This window comes from Mobula hypostoma, chromosome 30 (assembly GCF_963921235.1).
Source record: "Mobula hypostoma chromosome 30, sMobHyp1.1, whole genome shotgun sequence".
NCBI lineage: Eukaryota > Metazoa > Chordata > Chondrichthyes > Myliobatiformes > Myliobatidae > Mobula > Mobula hypostoma.
In genome coordinates, this window is record NC_086126.1 from 2,833,401 (window position 1) to 2,857,599 (window position 24,199).

General features: G+C 57.9%; 1 protein-coding gene across 1 annotated transcript; it reads right to left on the reverse strand.

Annotated features, from left to right (window-relative positions):
- Positions 1–4,317: 4,317 nt before the first annotated feature.
- Positions 4,318–23,259, reverse strand: LOC134339686 (mammalian ependymin-related protein 1-like). Its single transcript, XM_063036387.1, has 7 exons — positions 23,102–23,259; positions 13,779–13,934; positions 13,086–13,120; positions 11,514–11,651; positions 9,475–9,655; positions 5,158–5,242; positions 4,318–4,846 (listed from the first exon to the last, which is right to left on the reverse strand). The coding sequence occupies exons 1-7, from the start codon at positions 23,103–23,105 to the stop codon at positions 4,771–4,773; spliced, it is 675 nt and encodes a 224-aa protein (XP_062892457.1). The 5' UTR covers positions 23,106–23,259; the 3' UTR covers positions 4,318–4,770.
- Between the last annotated feature and the right edge of the window lie 940 nt (positions 23,260–24,199).

Sequence of the window (24,199 nt, forward strand, 5' to 3'; positions counted from 1 at the left end):
AGGGCATGACTTAAGGATTGAAGGGCGCCCACTCAGAACAGAAATGTGAAGAAATTTTTTTAGCCAGAGGGTGGTGAATCTATGGAATTTGTTGCCACGGGCAGCAGTGGAGGCCAAGTCATTGGGTGTATTTAAGGCAGAGATTGATAGGTATCTGAGTAGCCAGGGCATCAAAGGTTATGGTGAGAAGGCGGGGGAGTGGGACTGAATGGAAGAATGGATCAGCGCATGATAAAATGGCGGAGCAGACTCGATGGGCCGAATGGCTGAGTTCTGCTCCTTTGTCTTGTGGTCTTCTATTGTTCCTTCCAAAGCGGACGATCTCTCGTAGCCTTTGCATCACGTTCTCTTACCGCTGCCGAGAAGAATTACACTCAGATAGGCAGAGAGGCCTTGAGCCCAGTTTGGGGTGCAGAACATTTGAACCAGTACGTGCATGGGAGAGAGTTTACCCTCGTTGCCGATCATCGACCACAAGTGTCCATGTTCAACCCCCAGGAGGGAGTTCCACTAACAACAGCCACACCAGTGGGCTCTGTTTCTCGGAGGACACAATTACAAGATCAAATTCACGAGGACAACTAAGCACGGAAATGCTGACGGATTGTCCTGTTTCCCCTCGGAAAAGGAAAAGACTGAAACATTTACAAAAGCGGACACTCCTCATGACGTGTTCTCCCTCATGCAGATCGAAAGTCTCCCTGTTACGGCAGGGATGATACAAAGGGGAAGCAGAAAAGACCCCACAGTGTCTCGGGCCTACACGACCACCCACAATAGCTGGAACGTGCAGCAGGATCTCCAGCTCTTCTGTTTACACCAGCACCCGGACGAACTTGCCCTTGACCGAGGTTGTCTTGAGTGGGGATTGAGGGTAGCTGTACCATCCGAGACGAGAGCTAAAGTGTTGGGCGAGCGACATGCCAGTAGATCCGCCAGTATGTGGCCACCTAGGCGTGGTCAAAGTGAAAGCGTTGGCTGGAAGCTGTGCCCGGTGGCCTGGGAGAGATCAGCAGGTCGAGTGGCTGCTTGGCACTGTCCGGGAAAAGAAACGTCCAAAGCCGTCAGGACCACTTCCTGCAGTCGCAGAGTCAACTCCTACAGGTCCCCAAACCTGAGTTTGTTTCACCTGTCAAGCAGAGTGACCCCCCCATCCCCTCACTCTTGTGGGATAACGTCTTTCCTGGAAGAACATTTTCCCACAAGAGTAAGAAATCCTCCACGGCGATTAAATCTTTAGCCCTGAATGATACAAATATTGTTTGAGTAAGCATTCTTTGTACATAACCCATCACGGGTTATATGTAAAAGTATGTGAATGGTATACGTCATCACGACACCACGTGTGTGGCACAGAGTCTTGTCATCTTCAGAAGTTTTCGGATGACTCTGCCATAGTTGGATGCATCAGCAAGGGAGATGAGGCTGAGTACAGGACTACGGTGGGAAACTTTGTCACATGGTGTGAGCAGAATTATCTGCAGCTTAATGTGAAAAAGACTAAGGAGCTGGTGGTGGACCTGAGGAGAGCTAAGATACCGGTGACCCCTGTTTCCATCCAGGGGGTCAGTGTGGACATGGTGGAGGATTACAGATACCTGGGGATATGAATTGACAATAAACTGGACTGGTCAAAGAACACTGAGGCTGTCTACAAGAAGGGTCAGAGCCGTCTCTATTTCCTGAGGAGACTGAGGTCCTTTAACATCTGCCGGACGATGCTGAGGATGTTCTATGAGTCTGTGGTGGCCAGTGCGATCATGTTTGCTGTTGTGTGCTGGGGCAGCAGGCTGAGGGTAGCAGACACCAACAGAATCAACAAACTCATTCGTAAGGCCAGTGATGCTGTGGGGATGGAACTGGACTCTCTGACGGTGGTGTCTGAAAAGAGGATGCTGTCTAAGTTGCATGCCATCTTGGACAATGTCTCCCATCCACTACGTAATGTACTGGGTGGGCACAGGAGTACATTCAGCCAGAGACTCATTCCACTGAGATGCAGCACAGAGAGTCATAGGAAGTCATTCCTGCCTGTGGCCATCACACTTTACAACTCCTCCCTTGGAGGGTCAGACACCCTGAGCCAATAGGCTGATCCTGGACTTATTTCATAATTTACTGGCATAATTTACATATTACTATTTAACTGTTTATGGTTCTATTACTATTTATTATTTACGGTGCAACTGTAACGAAAACCAATTTCCCCCGGGATCAATAAAGTCTGACTATGACTATGACTTAAAGTGAAAACAAAACCCATCTCCTGGCTTGCTGTTTTCCTGTCCATTAGTTTTATGTTTTGGGGTTATGAAACAAAACACATAGAAGTCCCAGCTAGAGAGGGTGTGATACTCTATCTCCTATTAGAGAACGAGATAGGGCAGGTGACAGAAGTTTGTGTGAAGGGAACAGTTTGCGTCTAGTGATCATAATGCCATTAGATTCAGGGTACCTATGGAAAAGGATAGGTCTGGTCCTTGAGTTGAGATTCCGAACTGGAGAAAGGCCAATTTACGTGGTTTTAAAAAGGATTTGACAAGTGTGGACTGGGACAGGATGTTTCCTGGCAAAGGTGTGCTTGGTAAGTGGGAGGCCATCAAAGGTGAAATTTTTGAGAGTGCAGAGCTTGTATGTTCCTGTCAGAACAAAAGGCAGGGATAACAGGTTTCGGGAATCTTGGTTTTCGAGAGATATGGGGGCCCTGGTTAGGAGAAAGAAGGAGGTGCATGCCAGGTGTAGGCAGGGAGGAACAAATGAGGTACTCGGGGAGTACAAGAAATGCAAGAGGACTTAAGGAGGAAATCAGGAGGGCTAAAAGAAGGCGTGAAGTTGCTCTAGCAGACAAGATGATGGAGAATTCTAAGGGAGTCTACAGATATATTCAGAGCAAAAGGTTAACAAGGGACAAAATCGATCCTCTGGACGATCAGAGAGGTCATCTATGCATGGAGCCAAAGGAGATTGGGGAGATCTTAAATGTTTTTTGTCTTTTAGTCCTCCTGATTTCCTCCTTAACTGTGCTCTTGTGTTTCTTGTACTCCTCAGGAACCTCATTCGTTCCTCCCTGCCTCTACCTGCAATGCACCTCCTTTATTTTCTTAACCAGGACCTCAATATCTCCCAAAAACCAAGTTTCCCTAAACCTGTTGTCCTCGCCTTTTATTCTGACAGGAACATGCAAACTCTGCACTCAAAATCTTCACTTTGGAAAGCCTCTCACTCACCGAGCACACCTTTGCCAGGAAACAGCTCGTCCCAGTCCACGCCTTGCAAGCCCTTTAACTCAGGAGACGGTCACAAAGTCTGTAGAAGTGAGGCTGGCAGCTACAAGATCGCGGACCCTGTACAGATCACAGAGGAGGAGACGTTTGCTGTCTCGGGGCAAATTAGGGTGTAACATTTCAGAGAAGTTCAGGTAAGTACATGACGGGAGGAATAGAGAGGGATATGGTCCCTGTGCAGGTTGATGGGATGCGGCAGATTAATCATCCAGCACAGACTGGATGGGCTGAAGGGCCTTTTTCTGTGCTGTACTGCTCTATGGCCGCAGGCTGCCATCTGTGCCATCACGTCAAAGGCCTTCTGAAAACCCAAGTCAACAACATCCACCGACTCTCCTTTGTCTAAAGCAGGGGTCCCCAATCCTTTTGATGCCGTGGAACGCCCTACCATTAACTGAAAGGTCCGTGGAGCCCAGGCTGGGAACACCCCCACCCTGGTGAAGATTCGTTAACCGGAAAACAGGTACCACCACACCCAACGTCAGCTTCTACCCTGCTGTCGTCAGATTCCTGAATGGGCCTCTTGTATGATATGAAGGAAACTTGGCCTCCGGCGTACCACCAGCCCCAAGGACTCCTTCTACCCTGTTGTTGTCAGACTCCTGAATGGACTTCTTGTGCGATATGGACATCTGGGCCTCACAATCTCCCTTGCTATGGTTTTGCATTTTATTGTTTCCCTGCTCTGCACTCGCTCTGTCGCTGTCACACTTTATCCTGCGTTCTGTTACCGTTTGACCTTGTTCTACCTCAGCGCGCTGTGTAACGATCTAATCTGTACGAACAGTGTTTTGTTCCACTTACCTCTGTATGTGTGACGAGGATAAGCCAATTACAACACCAATACCAATGAGGGAGGGGTTCCTTCTATCCCCCTTACAACGAGACAACAATGGGCCGAACAGCCTCCCCACCACCCTCCCCTCCAGGGTACTGCCCCTGCCCCACCACACCCTCCCCCCCCCCAAAAAAATAAAGCCGGCTTGCCGGATTCAAATGATTGCTTGTGACCTCAGGAAACAAGAGAAGCAGGCAAGATCGCACTCAACTTTATTAGGATTCGACAAATGGAGGTCAGGATGAAGGGCAGGGGAGGCCACTCGGCCCGTCAGGTCTGTTCTAACACTCGGCGAGCTCCTGTCATATCTTCCATGGCTGCCGGATTCCCATCACACCAGAAGACGCTGGAGCAGAATTAGACCACTTGGCTCATCGAGAGTGCTCTGACATTCCATCGTTGGCTGATTCATGACCTCCCCCAACCCCAATCTCGTGTCATCTCCTCGTAACCTTTCACCCTGACCAATCAAGAAACTACCAGCCTCTGCTTTAAGTGATTTTTCCTCCACGGGTGCCTGTGGCACTGAATTTCACAGTTTTTCCCCAATTCCCTGAATATCTAGAAACCGGCCCACCCTGCTCGCATTTACTCCGGAAACGGAGGTCACAGCGCCCATGGGTGCTGCTGGTCCCTGGCAGTACGTCCTTAGACTGGATCGTCACATTCCGAAGGAGGGGTGAAGACTTTCGGATCTCGGATCCCAAGAGTCAGGTTATAGAAGCTGCAAACAAAGGCAGAAGTGTTGAACAAAGGAGCATCACACACCAGACCCTCCCAACAGGTCGCCATGGGCAGCCAGGCCCAAACACGGGAGCCCAGAGACGGGGAGGAGGACAGGGAGGGAGCAGTTCACACAGACGGGAGGGGTGTAGGGGCGAGAGGGGGGAGTTATAGAGAGAAGGAGGAGTGTAGGGACCGCACAGGGTTACACTGATGGGGAGGGGTGCAGGGGCCGGAAGGGGTTACAGAGAGAAGAAAGAATATGCAGGGAAAGGGTAGAGTAAAGAGTGAGATTAAAAGCAGGTAACTTACGATTCCGAGAACCATCCATCCTCGCGGAAATGCGCTCGGTACTGGGGGAGGCACTTTACGTCTGTGAAGGTCATCACGTGATTCTCTAGAAACACGGAGAGGGACGGGTCAGTATGGGACGTGTACTTCACTGGAAACACGGAGAGGGACGGGTCAGTCCGGACGTGTACTTCACTGGAAACACGGAGAGGGACGGGTCAGTCCGGACGTGTACTTCACTGGAAACACGGAGAGGGACGGGTCAGTCCGGACGTGTACTTCACTGGAAACACGGAGAGGGACGGGTCAGCGTGGGACACGTACTTCACTGGAAACACGGAGAGGGACGGGTCAGTATGGGACGTGTACTTCACTGGAAACACGGAGAGGGACGGGTCAGCGCGGGACGTGTACTTCACTGGAAACACGGAGAGGGACGGGTCAGCGCGGGACGTGTACTTCACTGGAAACACGGAGAGGGACGGGTCAGTATGGGACGTGTACTTCACTGGAAACACGGAGAGGGACGGGTCTGCGTGGGACGTGTACTTCACTGGAAACACGGAGAGGGACGGGTCAGTATGGGACGTGTACTTCACTGGAAACACGGAGAGGGACGGGTCAGCGCGGGACGTGTACTTCACTGGAAACACGGAGAGGGACGGGTCAATACAGGACGTGTACTTCACTGGAAACACGGAGAGGGACGGGTCAGTACGGGACGTGTACTTCACTGGAAACACGGAGAGGGATGGGTCAGCGTGGGACGTGTACTTCACTGGAAACACGGAGAGGGACGGGTCAGTGCGGGACGTGTACTTCACTGGAAACACGGAGAGGGATGGGTCAGTACGGGACGTGTACTTCACTGGAAACACGGAGCAGGACGGGTCAGATCGGACACGTACTTCACTGGAAACACGGAGAGGGACGGGTCAGTCCGGACATGTACTTCACTGGAAACACAGAGAGGGACGGGTCAGCATGGGACGTGTATTTCACTGGAAACATGGAGAGGGACGGGTCAGCGTGGGACATGTACTACACTGGAAACATGGAGAGGGACGGGTCAGCGTGGGACGTGTATTTCACTGGAAACACGGAGAGGGACGGGTCAGCGTGGGACGTGTACTTCACTGGAAACACGGAGAGGGACGGGTCAGCGTGGGACGTGTACTTCACTGGAAACATGGAGAGGGACGGGTCTGCACGGGACGTGTACTTCACTGGAAACACGGAGAGGGACGGGTCTGCACAGGACGTGTACTTCACTGGAAACACGGAGAGGGACGGGTCAGTCCGGGACGTGTATTTCTCTGGAAACATGGAGAGGGACGAGTCAGTCCGGGATGTCCACGCAATACGCCCAACCCATATGGCTGATCCAAACAGCCAATACGTGACACCAACACGGAGAGGACGATTGAGGGAGAGACAGAATGAGAGAGAGAGAGAGAGGGGAGGGGAGAGAGGGGGGGACAGAGAGAGGGGAGAGGAGAGATGGGGAGACAGAGACGAGGGGAGAGGGGAGGGAGAGAGTGGGGGAGAGAGGAGAGAGAGGGGACCAGAGTCGGGGAGAGAGAGATGGGGGTGGGGGGGAGAGGCAGGAAAGAGAGAGTGGAGGGGAAGAGAGAGGGGGGAGTCAGAGAGAGGGGGAGAGAGAGGAGCAAGAGGGGAGGGAGAGAGTGAGGGGGGGACAGAGGGTCAGAGAGAAGAGGGAGCGAGTAATGGGGAAAGAGAGACGCAGAGAGAGGAGAGGGAATGAGGGCGGGGGAGGGAGAGAATGGATGTGTGGGGGGACAGAAATGTGGCGTACAACTCAAGAAGGAACAAGACAACTCAGAAATCAATAACCCAAACGAGGAGGGGAGAGATATTTACAAGCTTCGTACTCTCAAAATTTCACTTTTGAAGGCCTTCCACTTACCAAGTACACTTTGCCAGAAAACAGCCTGTCCCTATCCACACTTGCCAGATCCTTTCTGATACCATCAAAACTGGCCTTTCTCCAGTTTAGAATCTCGACCCATGGACCAGACCTTTTTGTTTGTATATTTACTTTGAATCTAGTGGCATTGTGGTCACTAGGTGCAAAGTTTTCCCCTACACAAACTTCTGTCACCTGCCCTGTCTCATTCCTTCACAACAGATCCAGTATCACGCACCCTCCCACTGGGACTTCTACGTACCGATGAAGAAAACTTCCCTGAACACACTTGACAAACTCTATCCCATCGAGTCCTTTCACAGTCTGGGATTCCCAGTCAATACGTGGTAAGTTAAGACCACCTTCTGTTTCTTGCAACAGTCTGCAAACTATTTACAGAATTTTTTCCTCTAAATCCCACGGACTGTTTGATGGTCTATATAAAAAAAGCCCCTTCAACGTGGTTATACCTTTCTTATTCCCCAGCTCTACCCGCTGGATGAGTTCTCCAATCTGAGCACAGCTGTGACGAGTAACGCCACCCCTCTCCCGATAATCCCTTCTGCTTTGCCGCGCCTAAAACAACAGAACCCTGGAATATTGAGCTGCCAGTCCTGCCCCTCCTGTAACCAAGTCTCGCTAATGGCTACAACATCATAATTCCAGGTGTTGATCCATGCCCTGCCTTTCCTACAATCCTTCCTGCACTGAAATATATGCAGCTCAGCACTCTGGTCGCACCGAGCTCGAGCTTTTGATTCCGGACGTTGTCAGGGGTCTGACCAACATCTGCCTCCACAACCTCTCTACTATCTGTTCTGATGTCCTGGTCCCCACCCTTGCCCCCAACATAACTCGAGTTTAATTTCCTCCCCTCCCCAAGCATAACTGGCAAACCTTCCCGCTAGGATATCAGTTTCCCCTCCAGTTCAGGTGCCAACCGTCCCTTCTGTACAGGTCCCACCTTCCCTGGAAGAGAGCCCAGTGATCCAGACCTCTGATGCTCTCCCTCCTGCACCAGCTCCTTAGCCGCTTGGTAAACCGTCTAATCTTCCTAGCTCTGGCCTCACGGGCACGTGGCACGGGTAGCAATCCTGAGATCGCAGCCCTGGAGGTCCTGCCTTTTAACGTGGCACCCAGCTCCCTGAGTTCCCTACGCAGAACCTCGTCACTTGTCCTGCCCGTGTCATTGGTGCCAACGCGGACCCTGACCTCTGGCTGCTCACCCCCCCCCCCCCACACTGAAGGAGGTCGAGGGGTTGATGCGGGATGTCCTGGACGCTGGCGCCCGGGAGGCAGCAAGCCATCTGGAGATCTTGTTCTCGCCCACAGAGCCTCCCGTCTGTTCTCCTAACCAATGAATCCCGTCTCACTGCTGCTCGTCTCTTCTCCCCACTTCCCTTCTGAGGCAGATTCTGTACCAGAGACCTGCTCGCTGTGGCTTCTGCCTGGAAGGGCATCGCACCCCCCCCCCCACACAACACTATCCAAAGCAGTATTCTCACTATTGAGGGGAGCCCTCTCCTGTCGGTCACCCAGGTACCAGCCTCCTGAAACCTAGGGGTGACTACCTCCCTGTAGCTCCTATGTATCAGTCTCCCGTAGGAGCTGAAGGTTATCCAGCTGAAGCTCCATTTTGCTTAACACACTCTCGAAGGAGCTGCGGTTCGGTGCACTCCGTACAGACGCGGCTATCAGAGAGACTGGAGGTCCCCAAAGCACCCACATCGCACACAAGGAACTCTGGTACTAACTCATTAACCCATTCTGGGCACACTGGCTATGTACAAACTGGAAAAGTAACTTAACGGAAACCTACCTCGAACCTCTGCCCGTGCTTACTCAAGCCTCTCGAGCCAAAGCTGGAGCACTCTAACACTGCCCTCTCCAACAGTGGCCGCTCCGCTAGCACCTGATCTATTTTTTATTGGCTAAAATAATGACTCCCTGCAGATGAGACTTGAGGCTTTCAAGTGGCTCCCGTCCTACAAGTACAGGTGATCCACCCGGTCGGGACGGGTGATTCGCACCTTCGAGCGCGGCGTGATCCGCCCGGTTGGCGGGGGCTCGATCCAGAGAGGTCGCTCAGAGAGAGAGAGGGAGAGGGATAGAAGTAGAGATCGTGAAAGAGATTGACAGAGACAGACAGAGTGCTTGGGAAAGTGATGAAGAGATCGGGTGAGGGAGCGTGACAGAGAGAGGGGAGGGAAGGACCGCAGAAGGAAGTGAGGGAGGGAGGGTGGAAGAAAAGGAGGGAAGGAGAGAGGGCAGAAGGAAAGACAAGAGAAGACGAGATACCTAAGAACCAGCCCAATGTGGGAGAGAAATGACTGCCACCTCCTGGGGGGTTGGTTGCAGCTGAGAGAGGGAACGAGCGGGGTAAAGAGGGGGTGTAGAGCGACATTCCTTACCATTATCCTCAACTTTGCTCCAGATGTTGGTCAGAAGTCCCGCCTTCGGGATGGTAGCACTGCCGATGTAAAGCTGGCAGAGGAACTTGGCGTTTTTGGAGACGCGAAATTTCGGGAACGGAATCCGGAGCGGGGACTTCAGGCAGGTCCCGTTGTGCGGGAAGTACTGGTACTTCACGGACTGTGGGAAGTAGGGGAGACAGGACAGGTTATAGAAGTGGGGGCACTAGGACCCCGTGAGAGCCCGGGGACCCTCGAGGCGCAACCCGCGAGATCGGGATCTCACTGAAACCTGCACGAATGTCGAAAGGCCCAGACCGAGCGGATGTGAAGATGACGCTTCCGATCATGGTGGTGGGGGGAAGTCTAGGACCAGAGGGCACGGCCTCAGAATTGAGGGACATTCCATTTGGAACAGGGATGAGGAGGACGTTCTTCAGCCCAACAGTGGCGAACCTGCGGAATTCATTACCATGAATGGCTGTGGATCTGTGGGCTTCTTTAAAATCAACTTTATTATCTTATCAAATTTGCATGAGGGTGGAGGAGTGGAGATACGTCTCTACCAGAGGAGGTGTGAGGTGCTCCCTCCCTCCGCCAGCCTGCAGGTCACCCTTGGGCGAGGGGTAGCACCTGCTTAGCCCCCCCCCCGGATCAGGGTCACGTGAAGCCGTGGGGGGGGCAGGCGGTGGACGGTCGTATGAGCACCTGGTGCAGATCACTCTGAAGACTACTGACAATGGCTGGGGGGGTGGGGGTGGTCACCCACCTGGTAAAGACACTGCCCAGAAGAAGACAATGGCAAACTCCCCCTCCCCTGTGGAAAAATTTGCCAAGAACAGTCGTCGTCACGGGAAGACTGTTTAATGGACAAACGGACACCTCCGTGCATTCGGAATTTGCTGTGGCATGCTGCCCAGGGTGCGGTAAACATTCAATAATTATAAAGAACAAAGAACTATACAAAAATAACGTTAGAGCTTAGAGGATGAGCAGGAAATGAAAACGTGCGTAAAAGTCCTGAAGGAGGGTCTCCGTCCGAATACGGACTGTTTATTCCTCTCCATAGTCGCTGCCTGACCCACTGAGTTTTGTAAGGCATTACAAAAAAAGTGGTTTGAAGTGCTTACGGAGCAGTGACGGGGTAATAGAGGGGGCGGTGGTGGCCAAACTAGAACGGTTGATCAGATTAATTGCCAAGGGAAAGAAAATTGCACGCGGGTTTAATTCACGCTTATTGTGAATAGCGTCATAGAAAAGTACAGCACAGAAACGGGCCCTTCAGCCCATCTATTCCGTGCCGAATCATTTAACCTGTCTACTCCAATGACCTACACCGGGACCTCAGCCCTCCACTCCCCTCCCATCCATGTATCTATCCAAACTTCGCTTTGGCATTGAGATCGAGCTCACATGCACCATTTCCGCTGTCTAGCTCTCACCACCCTCCGAGTGAAGAAGTTTCCCCTTAAACTTTTCACCTTTCACCCTCAACCCCTGACCTCTGGTTGAAGTCCCACCCAGCCTCAGTGGGGAAAGCCTGCTGGCATTTACCCAATCTATTCCCCTCAGAGTTTTATACACCTCTGCTAAATCTCCTCTCAAACTTCTGTGTTCGAAGGTCCAAACCTATTCAATCTTTCCTCGTAACTCGGGTCCTCCAGACCCAGCAACGTCCTTGCAAGTTTTCTCTGTGCTCTTTCAAGCTTATTTCCGTCTTTCCTGTAGGCCGGTGACCATCCCCCAAGTTAGGCCTCACCATGTCTTACTCAAGCTCAACACACATTCCATCACCTGTACTTGGCACATTGAGTTATGACGGACAATCTGCCTGATACTCCGAGCCTGCGATGCTGGTGCAAGTGGATTTTTCGTGGCACCTGTGCACACGTGGACTTGTGCAGATAACATTAAACTTAACGCTGAGCTTTTTTTAAGAATGCAAGGAACTCAGGGAGTTCCGAAGGAGAGGAATGAACAGCAGAGGAGTCAGGCCTTTCCAAGTGAAAATAGGCCCAGTTTGTTACCAGCCCCCTCACCTTCTGGAACAGAAGGATGTCCACCTGCTTCCACACCTGTATTCCCCCTCTGAAGACGAACGCACTTTTGTAAAGTCTCTTGTTAACCGCGTCGTAGGAGAAGTTCCCGTAATTGTCTACGAAATTGACTGGGTGAAACTGTGGAAGGAAGGCAGTCAGTCAGACGGTGAGCTCTGAGGTCTCCAGGCCCCTGGGAAGGGATTGGGGTTCGAGTTCAGGCGCGGGCTTGGATTTAGACTCGGACGTAGACTTGGGGTCGGACTCAGATTTAGGTTAAGATTTAGACAGGCTCAGGTTTAGATTTACATTTGGATTTGACTTCCCCAGTGGAGTTACAGATTCAGGGCTCCAGCCATCGGGCCTCGGATTCCAGACGTCCAATCGGCCTTTGGCCTTTGATCTTTGGCATCAACCCCAGGACTCACTGATGAATCTAAATGAGGACCTCAAAATCCAGACCTCGACTCAGGACTCTCCAGTGATGCTTCAGCACGGACTCTCCAATGGCCAGTACCCTGAACACTAGGCCTCAAATGCCAAACTTTCCAATGACTGGTGTCCTGAACTCTAGGCGTGGACTTGGGGTTCTCCGATAACTGATACACTGAACAGTAGGCCTCAAATGCCAGACTCTCCAGTGACTGGTACCCTGAACACTAGGCCTCAGGTTGGGATGGTCTGATAACCAGAACCTGGACACTAGGCCTCAAATGCCAGTTTCTCTGATGACTGGTACCCTGAACAGTAGGCCTCAGGTCAGGATGGTCTGATAACCGGAACCTGAACAGTAGGCCTCAAATGCCAGACTCTCCGATGACTGGTACCCTGAACACTAGGCCTCAGGTTGGGATGGTCTGATAACCAGAACCTGGACACTAGGCCTCAAATGCCAGTTTCTCTGATGACTGGTACCCTGAACACTAGGCCTCAGGTCGGGATGGTCTGATAACGGGAAACTGAACAGTAGGCCTCAAATGCCAGACTCTCTGATGACTGGTACCCTGAACACTGGGCCTCAGCTCGGGATGGTCTGATAACCGGTATTCTGAACACTAGGCCTTAGCACCAGGCTCTCTGATGACTAGGCTTCAAGCTGCAGGTCTCGGTGACTGGTATGCCCTCCTGCAACAGGGATCCCAGAGAGAGGCAGCCCACACTGTGGATACAGGGAAACCGTGGGCCCTGTGGGTTTTTTCTTGCAGAAATATGACTCTGGGTCAACATCCCATCAGGAAATTGTGCTACTATTACCCACGGTGATGGTCTGCAGTGGATCACAAACCTCTGTGCTGTGTATGACTGTATGTGTGGCGTTTTGCCCCTTGGTGCTGGAGCAGCAATGTTTCGTTTGGCTGCATAATGTCTGTGGGAGAATAACAATCAAACTTGAACTCGATTTGAGCTGGCAGTTTGCAATGAGAGGCCGTTAATTAATGATCACACCATGATGGCTCCCCTTGGTAGCAGCGATCATAATAAAGTGCAACTGGGAACTCGGTTTCTGGGAGAGGAGAAGTGGGCCAAACACAGTTGGGTTTTGAGATCAATAAACACAATACTGGTTATACTCACAACAGTCACCATTCCATCCATTTGATCTGGAGAAGCTGTGGGATTCGGGGGAGGGAAAACGGGAGAGGAATCAGTTGTCGCCCACTTGGGTCGAGGCAAAGCCGCTTGCCAACGAGCTGACCGTGCCCAAGCCGTGACTCTGGGACAGTGGACGACCGTCCACGGTTTCCAGACGGGTTCTCGGGGAAGTGTGGGGCGGGGCGTAAGTTTACCCGCGAGCAGCTCAACCTGGGGGGGGGTGGAGGGTGCAAATCCTGACACTGTGGAGTCCCGGAGCACGTGCAGGCCACTCGGCCGACTGTACCATACTGACCAAGGTGCCCAGATGAACATGTCCCAGTTAGACCTCACGTTTGGAACGTTACCCCTCAGTTCCCTTTGAATCTTCCCCGCCCTCCCCGACCTCACCTCTAACCTGTGCCCTCTGGTTTCAGACCCTGGGGAAAAGACTGTGACTGACCTCCTCATCGACACTCACGCCCCCGCAGTGATTTTATAAGGTCACCCCTCAGCCACAATCACCCCGGGAAAGTGGTGCCAGTCCGTTCAGTGTATCCCTGTAACTCACACCCCCAATTCTGGGAACATCACGTGGGATTTCCCCCACCCTCTTTCCGGACCGTTGTTACCCCCTCCCTCCTCGACCGCTCGGAGCCCAGAACTGCCTTCGCTATGGTCTGGAATTTCACTCACTGCAGCGTTGGGGGCTGTCCTGCGCAGAGGCCAGGGCCAGTAGGCAGAAGACGGGCAGAGCGGCCAGCAGCTTCATGCTGAGACACGGGACTCCAAGCTTCACCTGGGGACGTGGTGGAGAGCGTCCGGTCGGTTTCCTCAGCCGTGGGATGTTCACTGGGGGGGTCACAATATTCAATGGATGCAGGGAGGTCCAGACCTGTGTGTCCGATTCTCCAACCCCTCAGTGTATCAGTAAACACCCCCTACCCCTCCCAGACTCTGTTACCCCCTCCCTCTCCGTCCAAGCCCTCCCAGACTCTGTTACACCCTCCCTCTCCGTCCAAGCCCTCACAGACTCTGTTACACCCTCCCTCTCCGTCCAACCCCTCCCAGACTCTGTTACCCCTCCCTCTGCCCAACCCCTCCCAGACTCTGTAACCACCCCCTCCCTCTCCGTCCAACCCCTCCCAGACTCTGTTACACCCTCCCTCTCCGTCCAACCCCTCCCAGACTCTGTTACCCCCTCCCTCTCCGTCCAAGCCTTCCCAGACTCTGTTACACTCTCCCTCGCCGTCCAACCCCTCCCAGACTCTGTTACACCCTCCCTCTGCCCTACCCCTCCCAGACTCTGTAACCACGCACTCCCTCTCCGTCTAACCCCTCCCAGACTCTGTTACACCCTGCCTCTCCGTCCAACCCCTCCCAGACTCTGTAACCACCCCCTCCCTCTCCGTCTAACCCCTCCCAGATTCTGTTACCCCCTCCCTCTGCCCAACCCCTCCCAGACTCTGTAACCACCCACTCCCTCTGCCCAAACCCTCCCAGACTCTGTTACCCCCTCCCTCTGCCCAACCCCTCCCAGACTCTGTAACCACCCCCTCCCTCTGCCCAACCCCTCCCAGACTCTGTAACCACCCCCCCTCCATCCAACCCCTCCCAGACTCTGTAACCCCTCCCTCTCTGTCCAACCACTCACAGACTCTGTAACCACCCCCTCCCTGTCCGTCCAACCCCTCCCAGACTCTGTAACCACCCCCACCCTCTCCATCCAACCCCTCCCAGACTCTGTTACGTCCTCCCTCTCCGTCCAACCCCTCCCAGACTCTGTAACCACCTCCTCCCTCTCCTTCCAACTCCTCCTGGTCTCTGTGACTCTCTCCCTCCCCTACACCCCTCCCCATCCCCGTCACCCCCTCCCTCCCCATCTTCATCACCCACTCCCTCCCCTACACCCCTACACGTCTCCATCACCCCCTCCTCCCCTACACCCCTCCCCGTCTCCATCACCCCGTCCCTCCCCTACACCCCTCCCCATCTCCGTCACCCCCTCCCTCCCCGACACCCCTCCCCTTCTCCGTCACCCTCTCCCTCCCCTACACCCCTCCCCGTCCCCGTCACCCCCTCCCTCCCCTACACCCCTCCCCGTCTCCGTCACCCCCTCCCTCCCCAACACACCTCACCGTCCCCGTCAACCCCTCCCTCCCCTACACCCCTCCCCGTCTCCCTCACCCCCTCTTCGTCTCTGTCACCGCCTCCCTCCCCTACACCCCTCACCGTCTCCATCACCCCCTCCCTCCCCTACACCCCTCCCCGTCTCCCTCACACCCACCCTCCCCTACACCCCTCCCCGTCTCTGTCACCCCCTCCCTCCCCGTCTCCGTCACTCCCTCCCTCCCCTACACCCCTCCCTGTCTCCGTCACCCCCTCCCTCCCCATCTCCGTCACCCCCTCCCTACCATACACCCCTCCCTGTCTCCGCACCCCCTCCCTCCCCGTCTCCCTCACTCCCTCCCTCCCCTACACCCTTCCCCGTCTCCGTCACCCCCTCCCTCCCCTACAACCCTCCCTGTCTCCGCACCCCTTCCCTCCCCTACACCCCTCCCCGTCTCCATCACCCCCTCCCTCCCCTACACACCTCCCCGTCTCCGTCACCCCATCCCTCCCCTACACCCCTCCCCGTCTCCCTCACCCCCTCACTCCCCGACACCCTTCCCCATCTTCGTCAGCCCCTCCCTCCCCTACACCCCTCCCCGTCTCCCTCACCCCCTCCCTCCTCGACACCACTCCCCGTCTCCGTCACCTTCTACCTCCCCTCAACCCCTCCCCGTGTCTGTCACCCCTCCCTCCCCTACACCCCTCCCCGTCTCCCTCACCCCCTCCCTCCCCTACACACCTCCCCGTCTCCGTAAGCCCCTCCCTCCCCTACACCCCTCCCTGTTTCCGTCACCCCCTCCCTCCCCTACACCCCTCCCTGTCTCTGTCACCCCCACCCTCCCTTACACCCCTCCCCGTCTCCGTCACCCCCTCCCTCCCCTACACACCTCCCCGTCTCCGTAAGCCCCTCCCTCCCCTACACCCCTCCCCGTCTCCATCACCCCCTCCCTCCCCTACACCCTCCCTGTCTCCATCACCCCCTCCCTCCCCTACACCCCTCCCCGTCTCCCTCACCCCCTCCCTCCTCGACACCAGTCCCCGTCTCCGTCACCTTCTACCTCCCCTCAACCCCTCCCCGTCTCTGTCACCCCTCCCTCCCCTACACCCCTTCCCTCTCCATCACCCCCTCCCTCCCCTATACCCCTCCCCGTCTCCGTCAACCCCTCCCTCCCCGTCTCCGTCACCCCCTCCCTCCCCGACACCCCTCCCCATCTCCGTCAACCCCTCCCTCCCCTACACCCCTCCCCGTCTCCGTCACCCCGTCCCTCCCCGACACCTTTCCCCATCTTCGTCACCCTCTCCCTCCACCACACCCCTCCCTGTCCCCATCACCCCGTCCCTCTCCTACACCCCTTCCCCGTCTCCGTCACCCTCTCCCTCCGCTACACCCCACCCCGTCTCCGTCACCCCCTCCCTTGCCTACACCCTTCCCTGCCTCTGTCACCCTCTCCCTCTCCGACACCCCTCCCCATCTCCGTCACCCCCTGCCCGTCTCTGTCACCCTCTCCCTCTCTTACACCGCTCCCCGTCTCTGTCAACCCCTCCTTCCCCTACACCCCTCCCCGTCACCGTCACCCCCTCCCTCCCCTACACCCCACCCCGTCTCCGTCACCCCCTCCCTCCCCTACACCCCTCCCCGTCTCCACCACCCCCTCCCCGTCTCTGTCACCCCTCCCTCCCCTACACCCCTCCCTGTCTCTGTAACCCCGCCGGCCCCTACACCCCTCCCCCTCTCTGTAACCCCTCCCTCCCCTACACCCCTCCCCGTCTCCGTCACTCCCTCCCTCCCTGACACCCCTCCCCGTCTCTGTCACCCCCTCCCTCACCTACACCCCTCCCCGTCTCCCTCACCCGCTCCCTCCCCTACACCCCTCCCCGTCTCCATCACTCCCTCCCTCCCCTACATCCCTCTCCGTCTCCGTCACCCTGCCCCTCCACTACACCCCTCCCCGTCTCCCTCACCCCCTCCCTCCCCCACACCCCTCCCCGTCTCCATCACCCCGTCCCTCCCCTACACCCCTCCTCGTCTCCATCAACCACTCCCCGTCTCTGTCACCCTCTCCCTCCACTACACCCCTCCCCGTCTCCCTCACCCCCTCCCTCCCCTACACCCCTCCCCGTCTCCATCACTCCCTCCCTCCCCTACATCCCTCCCCGTCTCCGTCACCCCCTCCCTCATCTACACCCCTCCCTGTCTCCCTCAACCCCTCCCCGTCTCTGTCACCCTCTCCCTCCCCTACACCCCTCCCCGTCTCTGTCACCCTCTCCCTCCCCTACACCCCTCCCCGTCTCTGTCACCCTCTCCCTCCCCTACAACGCTTCCCGTCTCCATCACCCCCTCCCTCCCCTACACCCCTCCCTGTCTCTGTAACCCCCTCCGGTCACTACACCCCTCCCTGTCTCTGTAACCCCCTCCGGCCCCTACAACCCTCCCCGTCTCTGTAACCCCCTCCGGCCCCTACACCCCTCTGTCTCTGTAACCCCCTCCGGCCCCTACACCCCTCCCTGTCTCTGTAACCCCCTCCAGCCCCTACACCCCTCCCTGTCTCTGTAACCCCCTCCAGTCCCGACACCCCTCCCCGACTCTGTAACCCCCTCCCTCCTCTACACCCCTCCCCGTCTCTGTCACCCTCTCCCTCCCCTACACCGCTTCCCGTCTCCATCACCCCCTCCCTCCCCTACACCCCTCCCTGTCTCTGTAACCCCCTCCGGACCCTACACCCCTCCCTATCTCTGTAACCCCCTCCCTCCCCTACACCCCTCCCTGTCTCTGTAACCCCCTCCGGCCCCTACACCCCTCCCTGTCTCTGTAACCCCCTCCGGCCCCTACACCCCTCCCTGTCTCTGTAACCCCCTCCAGTCCCTACACCCCTCCCTGTCTCTGTAACCCCCAACAGTCCCGACACCCCTCCCCGACTCTGTAACCCCCTCCCTCCTCTACACCCCGCCCCGTCTCTGTAACTCCCACCGGCCCCTACACCCCTCCCCATCTATGTCACCCCTTCGCTCCCCTACACCTTTCCCCGTCTCCGTCACCCCCTCTCTCCCCGACACCCGTCCCCATCTCCGTCACCCCCTCCCTCTCCTACAACCCTCCCCGTCTCCCTCACCCCCTCCCTCCCCGACACCCTTCCCCATCTTCGTCACCCTCTCCCTCCCCTACACCCCTCCCTGTCCCCGTCACCCCTCCCCGTCTCCCTCACCTCCTCCCTCCCCTACACCCATCCCCGTCTCCGTCACCCCCTCCCTCCCCTACACCCCTCTCCGTCTCCCTCACCCCCTCCCTCCCCTATCCTCTCCCCGTCTCCGTCACCCCGTCCCTCCCCTACACCCCTCCCCGTCTCCCTAACCCCCTCCCTCCCCGAAACCCTTCCCCATCTCCATCACCCTCTCCCTCCCCTACACCCCTCCCCGTCCCCGTCACCCACTCCCCGTCTTCCTCACCCCCTCCCTCCGCGACAACCCTCCCAGTCCCCGTCACCCCCTCCCTCACCTACACCCCTCCCCGTCTCCCTCACCCGCTCCCTACCCTACACCCCTCCCCGTCTCCATCACTCCCTCCCTCCCCTACATCCCTCTCCGTCTCCGTCACCCCGCCCCTCCACTACACCCCTCCCCGTCTCCGTCACCCCGTCCCTCCCCTACACCCCTCCCCGTCTCCATCAACCACTCCCCGTCTCTGTCACCCTCTCCCTCCACTACACACCTCCCCGTCTCCCTCACCCCCTCCCTCCCCTACACCCCTCCCCGTCTCCATCACTCCCTCCCTCCCCTACACCCCTCCCCGTCTCTGTCACCCTCTCCCTCCCCTACACCCCTCCCCGTCTCCATCAACCGTTCCCTCTCCCACACCCCTCCCCGTCTCCGTCACCCCCTCCCTCCCTTACATCCCTCCCTGTCTCTGTAACCCGTCCAGTCCCTACACCCCTCCCTGTCTCTGTAACCCCCTCTGGCCCCTACACCCCTCCCTGACTCTGTAACCCCCTCCAGTCCCTACACCCCTCCCCGACTCTGTAACCCCCTCCCTCCTCTACACCGCTTCCCGTCTCCATCACCCCCTCCCTCCCCTACACCCCTCCCTATCTCTGTAACCCCCTCCCTCCCCTACACCCCTCCCTGTCTCTGTAACCCCCTCCGGCCCCTACACCCCTCCCTGTCTCTGTAACCCCCTCCAGTCCCTACACCCCTCCCTGTCTCTGTAACCCCCTCCAGTCCCGACACCCCTCCCCGACTCTGTAATCCCCTCCCTCCTCTACACCCCGCCCCGTCTCTGTAACTCCCACCGGCCCCTACACCCCTCCCCATCTATGTCACCCCCTCGCTCCCCTACACCTTTCCCCATCTCCGTCACCCCCTCCCTCCCCTACAACCCTCCCCGTCCCCCTCACCCCCTCCCTCCCCAACACCCTTCCCCATCTTCGTCACCCTCTCCCTCCCCTACACCCCTCCCCGTCCCCGTCACCCCTCCCCGTCTCCCTCACCTCCTCCCTCCCCTACACCCATCCCCGTCTCCGTCACCCCCTCCCTCCCCTACACCCCTCTCCGTCTCCCTCACCCCCTCCCTCCCCTACACCCCTCCCCGTCTCCCTCAACACCTGCCTCCCCTACACCCTTCCCCGTCTCCGTCACCCCCTCCCTCCCCTACACCCTTCCCCGTCTCCATCACCCCCTCCCTCCCCTACACCCTTCCCCGTCTCCGTCACCCCCTCCCTCCCCTACACCCCTCTCCATCTCCCTCACCCCCTCCCTCCCCTACACCCCTCCCTGTCTCTGTAACCCCCTCCATCCCCTACATCCCTCCCCGTCTCCGTCACCCCCTCCCTCCTCTACACCCCTCCCCGTCTCTGTCACCCTCTCCCTCCCCTACACCGCTTCCCGTCTCCATCACTCCCTCCCTCCCCTACACCCCTCCCTGTCTCTGTAACCCCTTCCGGTCCCTACACCCCTCCCCGTCTCTGTAACCCCCTCCGACCCCCCCACACCTCCCCGTCTCTGTAACCCCCTCCCTCCTCTACACCCCTCCCCGTCTCTGTAACTCCCTCCGGCCCCTACACCCCTCCCCATCTCCGTCACCCTCTCCCTCCCCTACACCCCTCCCTGTCCCCGTCACCCCCTCCCCGTCTCCCTCACCCCCTCCCTCCGCGACACCCCTCTTTGTCTCTCACCCCCTCCCTCCCCTACACCCCTCCCCATCTCCATCACGCCCTCCCTTCCCGACACCCCTCCCCGTCCCCGTCACCCCTCCCTCCCCTACACCCCTCCCCGTCTCCCTCACCCCCTCCCTCCCCTACACCCATCCCCGTCTCCGTCACCCTCTCCCTCCCCTACACCCCTCCCCGTCTCCATCACCCCCTCCCGCCCTCTACACCCCTCCCCGTCTCCGTCACCCCCTCCCTCCCCTACACCCCTCCCCGTCTCCCTCACTCCTTCCCTCCCCGTCTCCATCACCCCTCCCTCCCCTACACCCCTCCCCGTCTCGGTCACCCCCTCCCTCCCTTACACCCCTCCCTGTCTCTGTAACCCTATCTGGCCCCTACACCCCTCCCTGTCTCTGTAACCCCCTCCGGCCCCTACACCCCTCCTTGTCTCTGTAACCCCCCCAGCCCCTACACCCCTCCCTGTCTCTGTAACCCCTTCCGGTCCCTACACCCCTCCCCGTCTCTGTAACCCCCTCCGACCCCCCCACACCTCCCCGTCTCTGTAACCCCCTCCCTCCTCTACACCCCTCCCCGTCTCTGTAACTCCCTCCGGCCCCTACACCCCTCCCCATCTCCCTCACCCTCTCCCTCCCCTACACCCCTCCCTGTCCCCGTCACCCCCTCCCCGTCTCCCTCACCCCCTCCCTCCGCGACACCCCTCTTTGTCTCTCACCCCCTCCCTCCCCTACACCCCTCCCCATCTCCATCACGCCCTCCCTTCCCGACACCCCTCCCCGTCCCCGTCACCCCTCCCTCCCCTACACCCCTCCCCGTCTCCCTCACCCCCTCCCTCCCCTACACCCATCCCCGTCTCCGTCACCCTCTCCCTCCCCTACACCCCTCCCCGTCTCCATCACCCCCTCCCGCCCTCTACACCCCTCCCCGTCTCCGTCACCCCCTCCCTCCCCTACACCCCTCCCCGTCTCCCTCACTCCTTCCCTCCCCGTCTCCATCACCCCTCCCTCCCCTACACCCCTCCCCGTCTCGGTCACCCCCTCCCTCCCTTACACCCCTCCCTGTCTCTGTAACCCTATCTGGCCCCTACACCCCTCCCTGTCTCTGTAACCCCCTCCGGCCCCTACACCCCTCCTTGTCTCTGTAACCCCCCCAGCCCCTACACCCCTCCCTGTCTCTGTAACCCCCTCCCTCCCCTACACCCGTCCCTGTCTCTGTAACCCCCTCCAGCCCCTACACACCTCCCTGTCTCTGTAACCCCCTCCCTCCCCTACACCCCTCCCCATCTCTGTAACCCCCTCCCTCCCTGTCTCTGTCACTCTCTCCCTCCCCTACACCCCTCCCCGTCTCTGTCACCCTCTCCCTCCCCTACACCCCTCCCTGTCTCTGTAACCCCCTCTGGCCCCTACACCCCCCCATCTCTGTCACCCTCTCCCTCCCCTACACCCTGCCCGTCTCTGTCACCCTCTCCCTCCCCGTCTCTGTCACTCCCTCCCTCCCCTACCACCCCCCGTCTCTGTCACCCTCTCCCTCCCCGTCTCCGTCACCCTCTCCCTCCCCTACGCCCCTCCCCGTCTCCCTCACCCCCTCCCTCCCCTACACCCCTCCCTCTCTCCGTCACCCCCTCCCTCCCCGACACCCCTCCCTGTCTCCATCACCCCCTCCCTCCCCTACACCCCTCCCTCCCCCACACCCCTCCCCGTCTCCGTCACCCCCTCCCTCCCCTACTCCCCTCCCCGTCTCCGTGACCCTCTCCCTCCCCTACACCCCTCCCCATCTCTGTCACCCTCTCCCTCCCCTACACCCTGCCCGTCTCTGTCACCCTCTCCCTCCCCGTCTCTGTCACTCCCTCCCTCCCCTACCACCCCCCGTCTCTGTCACCCTCTCCCTCCCCGTCTCCGTCACCCTCTCCCTCCCCTACGCCCCTCCCCGTCTCCCTCACCCCCTCCCTCCCCTACACCCCTCCCTCTCTCCGTCACCCCCTCCCTCCCCGACACCCCTCCCTGTCTCCATCACCCCCTCCCTCCCCTACACCCCTCCCTCCCCCACACCCCTCCCCGTCTCCGTCACCCCCTCCCTCCCCTACTCCCCTCCCCGTCTCCGTGACCCTCTCCCTCCCCTACACCCCTCCCCATCTCTGTCACCCTCTCCCTCCCCTACACCCCTCCCGTCTCTGTAACCCCCTCCGGCCCTACACCCCTCCCCGTCTCTGTCACCCTCTCCCTCCCCGTCGCTGTCACTCCCTCCCTCCCCTACCACCCCCCGTCTCTGTCACCCTCTCCCTCCCCGTCTCTGTCACCCTCTCCCTCCCCGTCGCTGTCACTCCCTCCCTCCCCTACCACCCCCCGTCTCTGTCACCCTCTCCCTCCCCGTCTCTGTCACCCTCTCCCTCCCCGTCGCTGTCACTCCCTCCCTCCCCTACCACCCCCCGTCTCTGTCACCCTCTCCCTCCCCGTCTCTGTCACCCTCTCCCTCCCCGTCGCTGTAATCTGAGCCGGGAGTCTGGTGACAGTTTCCAGCTCTCCCTCCCCGTCTCCGTGACCCTCTCCCTCCCCTACACCCCTCCCCGTCTCTGTCACCCTCGCCAGTCCCTACACCCCTCCCCATCTCTGTCACCCTCTCCCTCCCCTACACCCCTCCCCGTCTCTGTAACCCCCTCCGGCCCTACACCCCTCCCCGTCTCTGTGACCCTCTCCCTCCCCGTCGCTGTAATCTGAGCCGGGAGTCTGGTGACAGTTTCCAGCTCTCACTCACCCATCGGCTGGTGACTGTTTGCTGAGACTGGGGGGTATGTGTGGTGCTGCCTTTGTCCTCACCCACACAGAGATAAACATCAGCTGATCCGTGCTGAGCAGGACGGTCGGCCCAGGCAGCCAATGAGGGCACCTGCCTGCTGACAACATGGGGGCCGAACCTGTTTCTGACCGGAGAAGGCATCGTGCCAAAAACTCTCTGGAAAGTTCCGCTTACCCAGGGGTCAGGGAGAGGAAGAGGCTGGTTACGAAACCAACAGGCAGCAGTGAGCAGCAACAATTACTGGGAGAGAGAGAGAGCCTTTCTGTACAGAAAGATCCCACTCGTTACCTGGATAGAACTCGTGGCCTCCTGTAAATACTGACATACTCCCCGGGACCCCCTGTAAATACTGACACACTCTTCGGGACCCCCTGTAAATACTGACACACTCTTCGGGACCCCCTGTAAATACTGACACACTCCCCGGGACCCCCCCACTGTAAATATTGACACTCTTCCCGGGACCCCCTGTAAATACTGACACACTCCCCGGGACCCCCTGTAAATACTGACACACTCTTCGGGACCCCCTGTAAATACTGACACACTCCCCGGGACCCCCCCCCTGTAAATATTGACACTCTCCCCGGGACCCCCTGTAAATACCGACACACTCCCCGGGACCCCCCGTAAATACAGACACACTCCCGGTACCCCCAGTAAATACAGACACACTCCCCGGGACCCCCTGTAAATACCGACACACTCCCCGGGACCCCCTGTAAATACCGACACACCCCTCGGGACTTTGTTGCAAAGTTTGCAGACAATATGACGATAGGTGGAGGTGCAGGTAGTTCTGAGGATGTAGAGAGGCTACAGAAGGAATTAAACAGTTTAGGAGGATGGGTAAAGAAATGGCAGATGGAATACCGTGTTTGGAACTGTATGGTTATGCACTTTGGTAGAGGAAATGAAAAGGTAGACTATTTTCTAAATGGAGAGAAAATTCAAAAATGTGATGTGCAAAGGGACTTGGGAGTCCTTGTGCAGGATTCCCTGAAGGTTAATTTGCTGGGCGAGGAAGGGAAATGCAATGTTAGCATTCAGTTCAAG